Raw genomic sequence first — 17770 nt, 5'->3', positions numbered from 1 at the left:
AGATCAGAGAATATCCCCAACATACAGAAGGACTATTGAGTTTAAAGAATACTTTAGGGGTCTTAACATCCCAAGGCTTTCCACACTTTTCAGATCTTATATTAAAGGGCCCATATCCTACATTTCCTTTCCATTTTATACATTTTACTTGAGGTGTGTTATAACATTTGTATCACCATTTATTTTTGCACATGGCCTTTCCAAAAACTTACGATCCCTTACAGTTAATCTGAGGTTGGTATAACTGCTATGCATGTTATGTAACTGATTTATAATATGAATGAGCTATATTCTGATTGGCTGCCCTCATTCAAAAACACACTCAGAGCTGAAACTGCTGTATGAATGGGCGGAACTAAAGTTTAACAGATTAAAAATGGTTTAAAGATTAAATCTTTTTTATGTTTATATTTTTAAATGTTTGTATTTTCTGTTATCACTATTATATTACTTTGAGCTGCTTTATTTTGTAAAAAGTGAAAAATGTGAAAAATTTAGTTTTCCAAAGTATGGATTTTCTAAAATGAACTTAAAATCAAAACTGACCGTTCTTACATTTGTAATCTGACATTTTTATTTAAGGTTAAAAAGTGTGACCACTGAGAACTGACCACAGCATCAGTTAGTAAAGTACTGTTTAACTAAGACTACTGCATTATGTAAAACATAAATATAAATTATTTGAGCTTATACTAAGTTATACCCCTTAACAGCCACTCCGTAACAGTATTTGCCACAAGTTTCATCTTGGTCAAGCCTTACTATAAATATTTGAAGTTGATATTAATGCAGTCATGAGCAAATGTTTGCACCCCATAAAAAATCGTATGTGTTATTGATGTTCAAATTGTATACAAGCAAACAATTCCTATACAGGAAACTTTTTCTCTGGACAAAAGTGAAGACACAATTCCTGTTTTAATTAATGAATTTAAAAATAAATTCAATGTAAAATCTAAAATGTTTTATGAATATGAAACAGAATTGTTTTTTTTTCAGTATGTTAACTTAATAACAGTAAATAAGCAGTAACTGTGTATTGAAATGTGCAGTAGTGTGTCTCTGTAGAGGATGTGTAGAGTGTAGAGTACTTACACTGATGAATTGTGTTATAATAAATGGTGTCTCTCCCACTTTGTGTGTATGATTGTGGCACAGGACTACCCATGCCAGAGGGAAGAGTGAAGCAGCAGACCAGGCTGCAGTCGCAGCCTGTCATGAATCCGACCTGGCCAGAGCTGTGGCCAGAGAATTATCCCCCAGCTTCCACCAACCAGGTATGCACATGGACACACACTTGCACATTTGTCCTTTAGATCAGTTCCACATACACACTAGTTTATCTTGCAAAACCATTCAGTAAAACAGCTTGAATGGACAGTATTTAAACATTTGAACTAAAACTGGAACTACATTATCATCCATTATTATATTGTCCTGATTTGTAGCACTGCTCTGCTTTCAGACCGGAGTGATACCACACACTGTGCTTAGATAAAAGTGGTTCCTGGACACTCCACCGTGCAGCTGTGTTTTTTGTGCTTGATTAAATATGAATTACTTTATTATTAAAACCAGGAACAAACTATTAGACAATGCTTAAGGTGATATTTTTGGGCTCTGTTATTATAAAGAGTTTTTTTGTCCAGTTTTGAAACATAAACCATAGAGTTGTTGTTGGTTATGTAGGTTAGAGCTGTTTTTCTTTGGATTTATTGCAGCCATGGCTATGTAAACACACACACTCACACACAAACACTCAATGCCATCCCCTGGACTGCAATAAGCCATGCTATGTTCTAAACCACATCAGTTTAATAGTGCTACACTATTATATTAGAGCTAACTTCTGCTCACTAACGATTTTAGTAGTATGTTCTAGATAAACTGAAGCTTGTAAAAAGTAGTTTACCCCCCTTCTTACCCTTCTATTGCAAGGATCTATTTTACAGAGAAGGAGGCCACTAAAATAGGTACCAGGTCAGGATCCAGTGTTTTCCGGCACAAATCAAGCTCAGTGAGCTTCCTGTGACACTCACACAGACACACACACTCACCCGCCCCTCAGCAGCAGTGCTGTGAAATTCTCTTTAAGCCTGATGGTGCAGATTCCAAAGTGTCCAATGAGCTGAAAATACAACCTCAGTACAGCGTGTTAGGGCTCAATGTTTAAACCGCTCAGCGCCTAAACTTTACATAATACATCATTTGAATCTGCCAGCTGCTGTTAACACCTTGGTAAATAGATCACTAGAAATGCTCCAAACTGACTTGGAATATAATATGTTTACCAGTACTTACTTAGTTTAGTAAGGTTTTTTCTTTTTCTGTAAAGTTAAGTAAACAATTTTAGTGATACAAGGTTTTTGACTCTATATGTAATCTATAATATAATATACATACAGTTTAAGTGGCAATTCACTGGTTGTCCTTCCTTAAACCATAATGTTTGAACGTTTCAGCATCTAAACTTAGTAGCATGTTAATTTTTAGTTTTAGCACCAGAGCTATGAGGCTAACGTAGATAACAAGTAATGGAAGCGTATACTCCACCAGTTAGCATGGTGCTACATCATCGCCTTAAACCTTGTGGAGTTGTTAAGTAATCTCTTAAAACATACAGTATGCAACACAGTTATCTATAAATATGGAGTCTGTACCAGTCCTGTCCTGGCTGGCTATAGAGCTGAGGCCTGATACTAAACACATTTCTGACATTCTTAGTGTTGAACCGAGACTAAATTTGCTGTTTATTGTGGTTACATTTGGGGTCTGGGCGACAGAAGCTGCTCATATATCTGTCTATTCAGTCGTAAACCCTGACAGGTGCACAGGCTGAGGGGTCGTGATCACCAGGCTTGACCTCTTACTAAAGACATGTAACTGAATAGCCCCTTCCAGTGACCACTGACCTGGTCATCATCGAGGCCAAGGGCAAAAATATGTATACCTTACCTTGGTTACCTCAGTACTAGGGTAACCATGTTGGTGTTGTTAATGGCTGACTATGGAATAGATTGTAGCGTAACTATAGAAAGGTTGTAATGTAACCATGTTGGCGTAATGTAATGGGTGTAGTATAATCGTTAGTGTTAAATACAGTGTCGGCGTCAGTGCCGATAGTGGCGCCAAATGACAGTATCATGTCTGTAATTGAGAACTCTGATACTAAACTGATACTGGCAGTGTTTAGCGGGAGCAAATCCGCACCTTGCACAATCTGTAGGGTCAGTATTTCCAGAGCTTACGGACCTGGACCTGATGCTAATTAACAGAACATTCTGTCCAGCTGAAAGTTTGCCTGAGCCAAAGGGAAGTTATACAGTAAGTAAACGCTGCTCCTTCAAGCTTTTTATATTGATTGTGTAACATAAATATCAGGATTTATAGCCACCTATTTAGTCGTTAGGTTAGACAGTGTTGGTAGCAGTATAAATCCTCCAGGTAGTAGGAGGTAGTTAGTGTGGAAACATAGTGCATCCCTAGTAACCATGGAAACAGGTATAGCATTGCCCTAGAAATGGGTGTAGCGCAACCATGGAAACAGTCTAACCATGCAGACGCCATTGCTCATTGGTCCATTATGTCATGTTTATCAGTCAGCACCTGTTATAATTGCATTTCTATGATCCGGATTTTAACAGTTAGGCAGTAAGGATAGATCACTATTTACACTATTTCTCTCTCTCTCTCTCACACACACACACACACACACACACACACATATATATATATACATTATATATATATGTATATATATATATATATAGCGTGTCTGGTGGATATTGGAAAATCCCAGAGGGAGGTTTCTCACCCCTGACCTGCTGTACTGATGTGTTTTGATTGGTTAATAAAGATTCAGTGCTGATATCAGAAATAATATGCAAGCAGGACTGGATGTTTTCTTTTAGAAAACATTCTTTTATGATCGACAGATTGCATGATATCATAAACTGTAATCTGAGAGATTACATAATCTCAGTAATGTATTTGAGCTGCTGTTGTTCTGTTTGTACTGCTTTATATTCCTGAGTCTTCAGTCAGGAATTGTACAGTGATGAGAACCACAACAGAGGCTTTCTGAAAGCACTATACGTTGTGGCTGTGTCATTTTTACTATAATATGAATACATGTAAAAGTAAAAGAGGTGTTTCAAACTGTATACATAGGGGTCTTATGTAATTTAATTGCAGTTGTACAAAATAAATAACATTATCTTACATCAGTCAGCCATAACATTAAAACTACATGATTGTTGTTCCCTAGGTTTCCCTCATGTTGCCATCATCTGTGACTTGTGGAGGCAGTGACTCATAAGAACCATGCAATAAATCAGTTAAGCATTCCTTGAGTTGACCTGGTTCTATATAGAAACATTGATCTGGCTCTTTTTATACTGGTTCTATATGTATGCACGTTGCTTTACAATAAGACTACCCTAAAAAGGGTTTATAAATGGTACACAATGAGAGTTTAGATATAATTAGGTCTTAAGTATCTTACTGCTATTCATTAGCAGTTCATTCAAGGGTAACAGTGACAGGAAATTCTTAAATCTGTGATTCAGCCATTGCAAAATAGGAAACCAGCTGCTGGGCTAACAGAAATGAACATGTTATAGACCACATTCATCTGAGAGTTGGCGATATAAAAGCCTAATGATGATTTCTAATAAAGGCTGCTGTTGTTGTGAAATTGTAAAAAGTTATGAACAGATCTCCACTGAAGCCGACAGGTAGAGCACCATCTGATGGAGAAGGTCAGGAACCAGAGAGATCTTAAATTTGAAAGGCTTAAATCTACAGGTCACTGCTGCTCCTTTTATTTATGTGCTACACCTGCTTATTAATAATTTGCAAAGAATGATGACCTAATTAATACACTATAAATAACTATAAACCACTCATAAAGCCGTTATAAGCATAGTCTTTGTGCAAATTGGTCCTTTTGTGTCACTTGAACACTTTTACGTTTCAGGACAGCTCTTCTGGCCATGTTACGCTATAGGCATTTCGGTTTGGAGCACACTGTTCGTGTTGTGCTCATTCTGAATAGCCACTGAAACTGGTTTTACAGGCAGATGTAATGTAAGACTGTGGCTATTGAATGCTGTTTCTATGACTACAATGAAGCGCTGTGTTTGCGCTGTAAGAACACAAAGCTCGGAGGGATATTTCCAAGGCAGCTGTAACCCTGCACCTTAGCCTCAATACAAAACACCAGCATTTACACATAATAATATCACACACATCAATCATATCCACTGTGAAATCAAACCATGTGTCAATTATATCAGCTCAGCATCTCTAGGCTGGTCAAAAGGCAGGGGATATTTTGGTTTTATGAATGTAATGTGTTTATCTTTCAGTTATTCATTCATTTCATGCTTCCATCCATTCTGTATGTGGTATGTTATGCTGAAGGTAGTGCAATGATATTTAAGCCCATTGGCCCACTGCCTTTGCTGCAGTTTATACCCCTCTTTTAAGCATTACAGTGTTGGAAGAATGCAATGTATGAAGCAAGTCCAGTGATAAATGCACCAATCTGTCATGCCATTAAAACCACTAGCAGGTGAAGTTGATAACATTGATTACCTGGTTGCAGTGGCACCTGTCAAAAGGTTAGATATACATATTAGGCAGTAAGTGAACAGTAAATTCTTAAAGTGCATGTGTTAAAAGCAGGGAAAATGGGCAAGCATAAGAATCTGAGCCACTCTGATGAGCCAAACTGTGATGGCTAGATAACTGGGTCAAATCATCTCCAAAACAGCAGGTTTTGTGGGTTATTCCCAGTACACAGTGGCTAGTTCCTACTAAAAGTGCCCCAAGGAAGGACAACTGGTGAACCGGTGGCAGGGTCATGGGCCCCCAAGGCTCATTGATGCGATCCACGAGGCCCCACCTCTCAACTTACAGGATTTGCTGCTAACATCTTGATGCCAAATACCACAGGACACCTTCAGAGGTCTTGTGAGGTCCATGCCTTGACCTGTCAGAGCTGTTTTGGTGACACAAGGGAGATATTTAGGCAGAGGGCTTTAAGGTGAAAATGTTGAGCTGATATTACATGAGTGAAAGACCAAAAAATCTGCAAACTGACTATTTCATTCTTCTGGAAAGTAAAGCACTAAACTTACAGCCTATAATCTGTTCCTTGCTTAAATTAGAGTACACCATTTCACACACTGAGTTGCATTAAAAGTCTAATTCTGCAGTACTGATATCTACTATGTATATATACTATATATATATTATATACTATATATGTATATATACTATATACTATATATATATACTACTATATATATATATATATATATATATATGTATATATATATATATATATATAGATATATATAGATATAGTAGATAACAGATATAGATATCTTATATGAACCCCCCTTGTAGGTGTCCTGTAGTTTGCCTTGTATATGATGAACATTTTATGAGAAAAAGTGTGTTCATGGTGTTTGAGTGTTTGGTTTGTGTTTGACTGGATGAAAAAACTGTTCTATAGTGTTCTTTCAAGAACATTTTAAGAAAACAAGTCTGTATGCCACCATTATTGTTACACTTAGAATAACCTCTTGTAGATATTTCTATAGAACTCTGTATACAACTATAGAAAAATAGTCGTATATAACACCAAAAAGGTTCCACTGTTGTAATGAGTCAGGGAACTTTTTTTCAGTACTAAACTCTTAATATAGGGGGTTCTGGCAGTGGTTCTGTTTAGTACTACACTTTTTAAACAAGGCTTCTTTGGCAAATGTAATGGATCTGTGTAAGCAATGACAACTCAGTTAAACTTAAAAGCTAAAAAGAATCCTTTTCATTCACTATATGGAACCATTTTTGTTAAGAGTGGATTGTCACACTTCCCAGCACTAATTGGTCACGTAACCATCAGTGTGTTTGCTATTCATTGTTCTCTTTTAAACCTTCTAGAAAGTCTGCTTGTTCATTAAATGATACTGTGATAAATCTGACACTATAAGCTTCTCCAACTCTCACTGCTCTGTCAAGCTGACTGGAACCCACAGATGTATATAATGTGAACAAAATGTGTGCTATCAGCCGCCCTGTCTGGCACCTCAGTGTATCAGCGTAAATGAATTAAAACATCAGAGTGAGGAGAACTACCGGCTGCACTCCTAATGGACATTTCTGACTTATAGCAGATTAGCACAGACGGTGACCTTTCAGTGCAGCGCTGATCAGAGCGCGTCTGAAATCGTTCCCGGAGTGACGTTAATGAAGCTCTATATGGGGAGCAAATACGTCTTTAAGTAGAAACTAATGAAGACATAGCTGGAATGGTCGTGAGCTGAAGGCTGAATGGCTGGACAGTGAGCAGGGCTCTGAATCACTGCAGCTGTCCATTCCTTCACTGAGGATGTCTAAACTAACGACCCCAGCAGCCTCTCTCTCTCTATTCTCTCTCTCTCTTTCTCACCCCGCAATGCAAGGTGCACAGAAAGCAGGTGGCCTTCACCGCATCCCACCCCCACAACACTGGCATGTCTAACATAAATACACACAGCACCTCATAAATGCAACACACTGTCCCACAGGAGAGGCTGGCCTGTGTTTACAGTGTGCAGACTGTCTGTTCAGATTCTCCTCAGTGAAGAGAATGTACCCACAAACGCAAAGGGGTCATTCAACAAATCGTATAGTCCACCGCATCCTGGACTTCAATTTTTTCAAAATTCAGGAAAACAACTCCATTCCAGTCTATCTAATCTGACAAACTTTCAAAACGGAGCTCCAAATAGCTTAACTATAAAGCCTGCTCCAACAGTTTCTAAATCACATCTTAAATATTACATCTAACTGCTGACAGAATAACCATAGTCATTAATAAGGCATACAGAAATATTTAATGCAATACTAAAAATGATATTTCACTGTTAAATGGATCGTTTTCATGTTACTAAGCTTCCAGGATCATTTATTAGAGGCTGTTTTATAATCTCAAGAGTATAATCTTATTTCCAACTTTGTTTTAATGAATATAGACAGTTAAGGCTGGTTAATCATGTTACTTGGATGGTCCATTATAGATGCCTCACAGATGCTGATTCATCTAACATTCAACTGAATGTGTGTTAAATGCAACTGAACTCTAAGTTGAATTTAAATAACTGTCTATTAAATGTAACCCTGCACCTAACCCTAACCTTAACCTTAACCTTAAATCTAACTCTAAACCAACCATGAAAGGTTAAGGTTATGGTTAGGTGCAGGGTTACATTCAATAGACAGTCACTTACATTCAACTCTCAGTTGCATTGAAGAGACATTTATGTTAGTTGAATGTCAGGTGAGCATCTACGAGGGATCTACAGTGGACCATCCAAGTGATACCTTTTTTTTTTCTTAAAGCCCTCAATACACAGCAATGTAGGCATTATCTAACAGATTGATAATAGCTGTTAATAGTTGTGTATTTATAAATAAATACATACTTTTTTACTAGCCATTTATTTAGATTATAAACCATTGTTTTAAATGTGGAAGGAGTCATTATTTAGTTATTTTATATTTATATAGGTAAAACATTATACAACTTAAAATGTTGTTTGCATACAAAAAATGCATAAATATGAATAACCCTTGGTAACACTTGGTCTATATTGACTTACTATAAGGTAAGCTATTAGGCAGTATTAAATGATTAAACACAAACTGGACCAGCTGCTCTGTAGTCAGACCTGACCTTCTGTTTGTGGACAGAAGGTGAAAAAAATCATAATCCTGTCTGTGGCATATGATAGTGCTCTTAATACATGTGTGCTAGATACATATTCTTGACCCAGAAAGCTGGGAAAGCATATGCTCCTTTAAAATATCTAAATACTTTCTACATAGGGACTTCATAACACAAACAGCACTACTTAAGTGTGTTTAAAAATGGCAGTTACACATTAACAAAGCATGCTACTACAGTAACGGATGATGTGTCCACTGTTACAGATGGATTAAAGCAGTACAACTTATGTAAATGTGTATCAGCAAGATGGTGGGACGTTTAGGGACATGTTTAAAGCTTTAAAAATCTGTTCACAGGATGTAGAAATCCCAGCTGGACGCTTTTTTTAGATCACAAACGAATAGAATGTCCTGACATTGAGCCTTATGGCAGTTAGGTGTCATTTTATGAATATTGACATAAGATGTTCACATATATTCAGGTATTGCTGAATACATTATTCAATATTATGTCCCTATGTACTCACCCATCAAATTAAGTGTTACTGAACATTGTTCTTCGTGACATTTTCTTTGAATTAGTTTATTTATGCAGCTATATGTGTTATTTAACAATGCTGACACTATAACTTGCTAAGCAGATGGAACAGACTGGACAGTGGACGCTTAACTCTCTCAGAGGATATAAACCACCAGTCAGTTTTTATTTTCTCATATATTAACGTCCTCCCCTGGGTGTGCTTAATGGAGCAGAAATGTGCTGAGTATTAACTTACAGCTGCCATCTGTGGACAAAACAAAGAAATGTATTATCTCTTTTATTAAGCTGTTAAACGGGATGCCATCCCAAGCTCTTAGCAGCTCCAGGAACATCATTAGCTCGTGGTTCACCATGTCACAGCAGGAGCTGCAGGCTTCTGTTCTGGGCTGTTTGACCTTGTACTAGACAGCTCATTGTCCAGTTGCCCTTCTTCCAGTTATACCATTGTATAGATAAGGAAGTTAGTTAACCTCAAGCTGGTCAATATGACGGTGTGATGTTTGCTGTTTTGAAGGTTGAGAGGGTTTTGAGAATTATGCTAAAAAAAAAATTGGGGTGAAGAAATATATCTCCATCACTCTGAGCTTCTGATGAAGGAGAATTTACCTGTAGATTTTATAATAAATATGCCAGGCTATGCTGGCTACCACACATGCACACAAAACTGTTATTAAGGTTAGAATCAGGATTTTTCTGTGAAACTTCTCACTTTGTATAACACTTGGCACAGATACCTTATCATACTCAGTTAATCTTCTGTTAAATTGTTGAACTATTATTATCAAAACAGACATTTTCTCATGTAATACACATTGTTCATACACAGTGTTAATGATGACATAGAATGAAGGGTGACAATGGAATATATATATATATATTATATATATATATATATATATATATATATATATATATATATATATATATATATATATATATATATAAAGCACCATGGGGTGTCTAGCTTAGCGACAGCGCCTTTTACAATTATTGGCACCCCTTGTTAAGAAGTGTTCTTAGGCTTCAACTAAATTATTTATTTGTTTATTTTAATATAGGACAGAGAAAAATCCAGTCGTTAATTCCAGTGCATTTATTTACTGGAAAAAGACAGCACTTAATCTTCTCCTTCACAAGATGGGAGAATAGAGAGAGAGGGTTCTTCCACCATTCCTCTTTGCACAATCTCTCTAAATCATCCAGAGTCCTGGGTCCTCTCCTATGTGCTCACCCCACAGGTTTTCAATTGGGTTGAGGGCTGGGGACTGAGATGGCCATGGGAGGAGCTTGAGTTTGTGTCTGGTGAACGATTTTTTTTTCTGTAGATTTGGCCACATGTTTAGGGTCATTGTCTTGATGAAAGACCCCATGATGCCATGCACCCTAACAAGGTTCCTGAAACTTTTGGAAGAGAAACAGGTCCACAGCATCACCAATCCTTGCTCATACTTCACAGTGGGCATGAGGTGCTTTTCTGCATACTCATCTTTTGTGTTACGCCAGACAAGATAAACTTACATCCTTGTCCAGGCTGGTTTGCCACTGTTCCGGTTGTTTAAACTTCTTGATGATTCCTCTGATTGTAGATATGGGCAGGTGCAGGCGAGTGGCTGTTTTCTTGTTGCCTGACTTATGAAGGTCAAGACACATCTGCCTTACTTGAATGGTGTGTTCTCTTGTCTTTTTCATGTTAGAGAGTGGATAAGAGAAATGTGTGACCTCTGTGTCACATCATATTTATACCCCAGGGAAACCGGAAGTGATTAATTAATAATTAAAGGTTTATAGATACTCTGATTAACTTACAGTACAGTAAGTAAACTACAGTAGAAATGACAGAAATGCTTCAATCACATTTATTTTCTAGGAATCGTTAGGGTTGCCTATAATTGTGGAACAGGTGATTTTATGAGAAATAATTATTTCTTAGTCAGGGATGTTTTTTTTATTCACTTGAGTTAAAGATTCAGTGTGAGATTATGCTTCTGCAATAAAAGTAGAATTTGAAGGCTTTTAACCAGGGGTGCCAATAAATGTGGAGGGCGCTGTATTGTGGCTTGTGAGGGTATTGTATTGTAGGTAGCATACATGTTAGCTTCTGTGGATGTGGTAATGAAGTTAGCAACATTTAAAGACTGGGCAATTGTATAAAAATGGCTTTACTAAAATGCTAATTAATATTTTGTCCAATCAACAGTTCAGCTGGGTAATACTTTGTGCATGTACATAGAAGTTATAGTTCTTGTTATGATTGGAGTCATTATCCTGCTATTTTAGCTTCCCATCTGAGAATGGTAGTGATCTTGGACCCTCACAATGTTGTTCTCTGATTAAATAGAGATAAAAGCAATTTTGAGCTTTGAGCTCATTTGGCCCTTAGTACATTATTTAAAGCACGGATGGAACTCACTTGGAGAGGAGCATGCACAAACACATATTGCATGATGGGTTCTTATCAGCTATTGTGTGAAATTATGCTCAGTAGACTCATAAATCCCTCCGAACGTTTAGAATACTTTTTCCCCTTTGTAGTGGGTCTTAAGAGGTGTCAAGTGAATCCTAAACTCACTAAGGCTTTACTCAGTTGCTGCTGTTGGAGGGCCATTGTGCCAAGTCAGGATACATGTTCCATAAGTATGGTGTTACGTATTAGACTTTTAATAATCCAGTTGACCTTGATTTGTGAACAGTATATTGTTGTTATAATAGCCTCACTAAGCATGACAAAGGCAGATCCATATGAAATGATCATTCACTGTAGGGGTTGTGATGAAGAGTTTATAAACTGTAGGGGTTGTGATCAGTTTATATAATGTATGGGTTGTAATAAAGAGTTTATATGGTTTGGTATGGTTTGTTAGGATACCTTTGTTACTCCCAGTAATTACCCAATGTATGATGTTTATGCTTTTTTTAGCTTAATAGCTAGAACCTGGAATATCAGAGACATTATAGAATAGTATTTATGGTATTACAGCCGTTGCTATGTAAAAAATGATTTTTAAAACATCTACTTGTATTTGAAAAATCATTTTACTAGGCACTTTGGTGTTTTTAACTGCATTTACTCATTTATTATCTAGAACCTGTTGCATATTTTAGTGTAACATAATTAAACTGACATAGAACCTTAGAACCCAAAATAATTCCCTAGTACTGTGGAGTACCTCACACATACCTGGTTAATGCCTAGAACTTAAGGGACTGTAAAAGAAAGTGCTTTCCATATATGTATATGGCAACACCCCTCTTGGCCACTGACCCAAACTATTTTTCTCCTGTGTCACAGGCCCGGAATATATCAAGCAAAAACTCAGCGAGCACGTGGAGGAGATTATTGAGGCCCCACCACAGGAAGAAAAGAAAAAAGAGAAATCCGGAAGCCCCTTTTATCGACGTGGCACAACTCCATCACACTCACCCGCCCAAAGTCCTACACCGTCCCCACCGGCCGCATCAAAAAAGAAGAGTCAGCAGGTCAACAGCAGCATCACCCGGAAGATAAGCAAAGACAACACTGCTATAGGCCGTAAAATAAGCAAAGAAGAAAGAGCCTCTATAGTGGCAGAGATTGCTAAAGTACCCTCGCTACCACCACCACCAGCACCAATCAAACTGCAAGAAGTCCCCCCACCAAAGCCTCCCAAAGTTTATGAACCAGCGCCCAATCCAGTTAGCACGGGCAATGGGCAGCTGCACAGTGCATATCACAGCTACCTGGTGAAGGCAACTGTGGTGGCTCCTCCACCAGAGGAACTAGAGGACGAGGAGCCAGAGATGACCCAGTCCAGCCTGGCCAGGATGCCCCCTCCCCCCCCTAAACTGTTTAGAACACCAACACCCAAAGTGGAGCCCAAGCTCAGGAAACAGGAATCTATAAAACCAAAGAGCCTTGCAGATACCAAGAAAGCTAGTATGGAAATCAGCAATGAGGTATTAGAAGAAGAAACGGTAAGTTGCCCCCTCAACCCGCCCCCACTGCTGCCTTTTTCACTTATCCATACCCACCAGTGCATTCTTGCAAAAACAAATACAGGTTGTGATAAAAAAAAAAAAAAAAAACTGAGGTGAGTTACAGTCTCTCATTAGGGTTGAATATTAATATCACTCTAAATGTAGGTATTGTGATATAAACTGAGGTGTGTGTTACAGTCTCTCATTAGGGTTGAATATTAATAACACTCTAAATGTAGGTATCGTGATATAAACTGAGGTGTGTTACAGTCTCTCATTAGGGTTGAATATTAATAACACTCTAAATGTAGGTATTGTGATATAAACTGAGGTGTGTGTTACAGTCTCTCATTAGGATTGAATATTAATAACACTCTAAATGTAGGTTTTGTGATATAAACTGAGGTGTGAGTTACAGTCTCTCATTAGGGTTGAATATTAATAACACTCTAAATGTAGGTATTGTGATATAAACCGAGGTGTGAGTTACAGTCTCTCATTGGGGTTGAATATTAGCATCACTCTAAATGTAGGTTTTGTGATATAAACTGAGGTGTATGTTACAGTCTCTCATTGGGGTTGAATATTAGCATCACTCTAAATGTAGGTATTGTGATATAAACTGAGGTGTGAGTTACAGTCTCTCATTAGGGTTGAATATTAATAACACTCTAAATGTAGGTATTGTGATATAAACTGAGGTGTGTGTTACAGTCTCTCATTAGGATTGAATATTAATAACACTCTAAATGTAGGTTTTGTGATATAAACTGAGGTGTGAGTTACAGTCTCTCATTAGGGTTGAATGTTAATAACACTCTAAATGTAGGTATTGTGATATAAACTGAGGTGTGTGTTACAGTCTCTTATTAGGATTGAATATTAATAACAGTCTAAATGTAGGTATTGTGATATAAACTGAGGTGTGTGTTACAGTCTCTCATTTGGGTTGAATATTAATATCACTCTAAATGTGGGTATTGTGGTATAAACTGAGGTGTGTGTGTTACAGTCAAAATGTTTAATAAACCCAATTTTTCTCTGTTCCAGGGTCCTAATTCGGTTTTAGTTGCCATGGTAATGCTTTTGAATATCGGATTGGCGATTATTTTTGTTCACTTCCTGACATGAAGGAGTGGCAATTCAGGTAAGTAGTTTTTTCAATGTCTTTTAAATTATGCAACATTTCTCACTCACAGAGATAAACAGTTGTGAAGCTTTCTCTCTGCTTTAAACTTTGGGAGCACATCTTAACCCTGTCACTGGTTTCATTCTCCAGTTGTGGAACTCCCTGTCATCGGCCTTTATGAAACAAACTGGCACCAAGCAGATGGGGTCTTGGCAGCGGCAGCAATAAAATCATCGTGAATGGAAGAAGTATGAGATACGCAGCACGTTTTGGAGGGAGTCCAGCAAGATGTTTAACGGCCTGGTAAGAAAAAGCAAGCACAGGTGAAGGTCATAGTCTTATCCAGTGCTTATCCAGGCCGTCAGCTCTGAAGTGTGGAGCCTCTCTGTGTGTGCAGAGACTTTACTGGAAAAGATCGGAGATGCACTTTAACGTGACGGGCACAAACAGCTGCCTCGCTCTTTTGCCCTCTGACGTGTAAGTGGGGAGATGTGTGCTCAGTGCCAGAGGAATTCGTTCAGGGAACTTTGTCGCGTTCCAGCAATCACGCCACACTGGCCAAAGGAAACCAAACACACACGACGGCGTCACTCTCCGGTCTTACAACGTTACTGAGCCGCTGCAGCTTCTTCCATCGTCGCCTGCGTTCTTTTTACGCGACTTGAGTCGACAGGCCCTGTGCATGGTACCGTTTTATGACCGCTGAAATGTTCTGTGTGTGATGTCTTTTTTTTCTTTTGTGTTTGTTATTACCCTCACTCACACAGTCACAGAGTGGGGTGTTTAATTCTAAGATCACGATACACTACATTGACTTTACTCGATTCAAGCGTGTACGCATAAATAAAGTATATTCAGCACTTTTACTACTTCCGGCTATAATTGTTTGGTACATTGATCGAGTTCAGTCAATGCTTTTTTTCAGTGTCAGAGGTCAGTTTTTTTTGTGTTTCACATAAAATGATGTTTTATGAGATATTGAGATGTGCAATAAGCTTAATTTCAAATTAAATGAATATATATATATATATATATATATATATATATATATATATATATATATAACCCACCCAACAAATCACTTTTTTCCATATTTGATTAGAAGTGAAAATCTAAAAAGAATGACATGACTCAAAGTGGTGAAGCCTGTGGTAATTAAGATGTGCGATTGTAAAACCATGATAGAACTTAATTCGACAGCCATTGTGTTTACTTCAGAAAAATGTCCTGTTGACTTTTGGGAGAGGGCTGCATATAGACCCTTGTGCATGTAGCTTTATTGACAGACGTCATTAACTTGTGCATTGAAGCACGGGAAAGCATTAGTAATTAATTAGTGATTGATTAGTCATTTATAAACGTGGGTTAGAACTGCACCATGAGGGCCTGAGCTTGCTTGCATGTTGGAGATACTGGATATCCAAAGCCATGGACGATTTTGTGTTGAATTAATTCAGGTAGTGCCACAAGGGAAAAAAAGGTGTGGTACCTTGGACAAGGGTGTTGCCTTTAAATAGTCTTTAACTACTGTTTACCTCAGAAGGATGTGAAAAAGGTTTGTAAACAAAAAAAGCAAAAAAAGAAAGAATTCTTGTCTTAATTCTCTATTATGGGAACTCTGACTGTTGAATTTGGAATGTACTGCCGCATTGCAACTGTTTTCTGTTTTATTTCATTGTCGTTGGCACAGAGTGGTGATTTTACTTATCTTTTATTTACTATAATATTCATGTGCTTTTATCACTTTAAAAATGGCTTATTTATTCTAGATTTAGTACTGCATTTCTGTTGTTCATTGAAAAAAGGGCTTCACATAAGTTAGGCTATTAATCAGCATGGCTTATTGAAAATGTAGCACCAATATTATTAAAACTACATTTAATAATTTACACCAAAACATTGCCTTTCTTGCTAAGGATTAGCTAATTAAAAATACCAAAATACTGAAACATAAAAAATACTGAACACTAAGATAAGATAAGATAGTCCTTTATTAGTCTTGCAGTGGGGAAATTCTCAAAATATTAAAACAATAAACTCTGTAAAAAGGTACTTAAAATGATTTAAAAAAAATAAGTAAAACCAAATGGAAAGTACAGCATTAACGATAATTTCAGATTAGATTAATATGTTAATCACGGTCAATAACAGCCAGAGCATGATTACCCATTCATGTCCAATGCCTAAATTTAGTATGATGCAAAAAAAAGCTGGAGAACCATTTCTGATTGGTCTAAAGTAATAAAATCTAATTATTATTAGATTATTGTATATATTATTATAGAATTTCCCATTGCCTTGTTAAAAATCAGTAGACCCATGTGACCAAAAGACTGAATTTAGTGATAAATTAAGAGATAACTCCATATTTACAGATTTCTACAGATTTTGTGCTCTGATAGCAACGGATATGGGCATTAATGAGTTATGGTCATGTTAGGGCTAAAAGGCCGTTGGAAGCCATCCTGCAGTTGAATTTAAGTTTACATGAATAAATTGCATAACAATAGGATTTTCACACCCTGAAAATGATAAATACACTAGCTGATTTTACATCTCTGTGTTAAGAAAATGTTATTTTACTGTGATTCATTTAAAGAAACCATTACCTTATGTTAGCCATTGTTGCCATTTTTATTTTCCCTTTATTTTATTTTATTTTGTGAATATATGTTATTGGCAAGGCAATGTGTACGGCCTCTTTTAATGTACTTAATGAGTTTCCTGACACATACGTACATCAACTTATCAAAGGGCAGATAATGGAATTATTTTTCTAAAAACATCTATTGCTTGAAGAAAACATTTATAAACAATAAAAGTTTTATTCTATTTATAAGAGTTTCTATGGAGCACAGTCCATAATCCGAAGGCTTTACAGTATTTTTCTAAAGTTTTGCAGATGATTTTATTGATGGCTGCTTAATAATCACACAGGTTCAACAAAAACACACTTGTAATAAAAACAGATTTACAATATGAAGAACCTACAAGTTGCAAATATTCTTTCTTTTTCACCTGAGGAAAGGACATTAGGAATATGAGGAACATATTCTGGCATTTTGAGCTCATTACAGCCAGAGCGACTTCTGTACTCTGGATATGAATACATGTGTATAACAATAAAAACGTTATACCTTGCAGTTTTTCTCTTCTGTCATTTTTATGTTTGACAGTCTGTGTATATATTTTTTATTGCTGGTTCTAGGACAAAATCCAGGATGTATTTTCATCTATATGAATATATCTGTATTAACATATTAATTCACATTACTCAAATGCATGCTAAAATGAACTGGGTTAACTATAGCCCGTTTGGGTATGGTTGTCAAACACATGGCTTTTGGTCATAATTGGACAGAACATGCACTATATGTCTTAATGTTTGTGGACATCCCTCATAATGAATGCATTCAGCTACTAGT

General features: G+C 37.0%; 1 protein-coding gene across 1 annotated transcript in view; it reads left to right on the top strand.

The window, feature by feature from the left end:
* jph1a (junctophilin 1a) overlaps window positions 1–17454 on the top strand; it is a 39858-nt gene extending 22404 nt beyond the window's left edge. The window contains exons 3-6 of the mRNA XM_072688544.1: window positions 1159–1277; window positions 12552–13213; window positions 14267–14363; window positions 14496–17454. Coding sequence (XP_072544645.1) covers window positions 1159–1277; window positions 12552–13213; window positions 14267–14347 — 862 coding nt within the window. The 3' untranslated portion in view covers window positions 14348–14363; window positions 14496–17454. The remainder of the gene's footprint in view (window positions 1–1158; window positions 1278–12551; window positions 13214–14266; window positions 14364–14495) is intronic.
* Window positions 17455–17770: the final 316 nt, after the last annotated feature.

The sequence above is a fragment of the Salminus brasiliensis genome, chromosome 1 (assembly GCF_030463535.1).
Source record: "Salminus brasiliensis chromosome 1, fSalBra1.hap2, whole genome shotgun sequence".
In the NCBI taxonomy this organism is placed as follows: domain Eukaryota; kingdom Metazoa; phylum Chordata; class Actinopteri; order Characiformes; family Bryconidae; genus Salminus; species Salminus brasiliensis.
The sequence above is the reverse complement of the archived record's forward strand: the minus strand, read 5'-3'. Positions and strand labels throughout refer to the sequence as shown.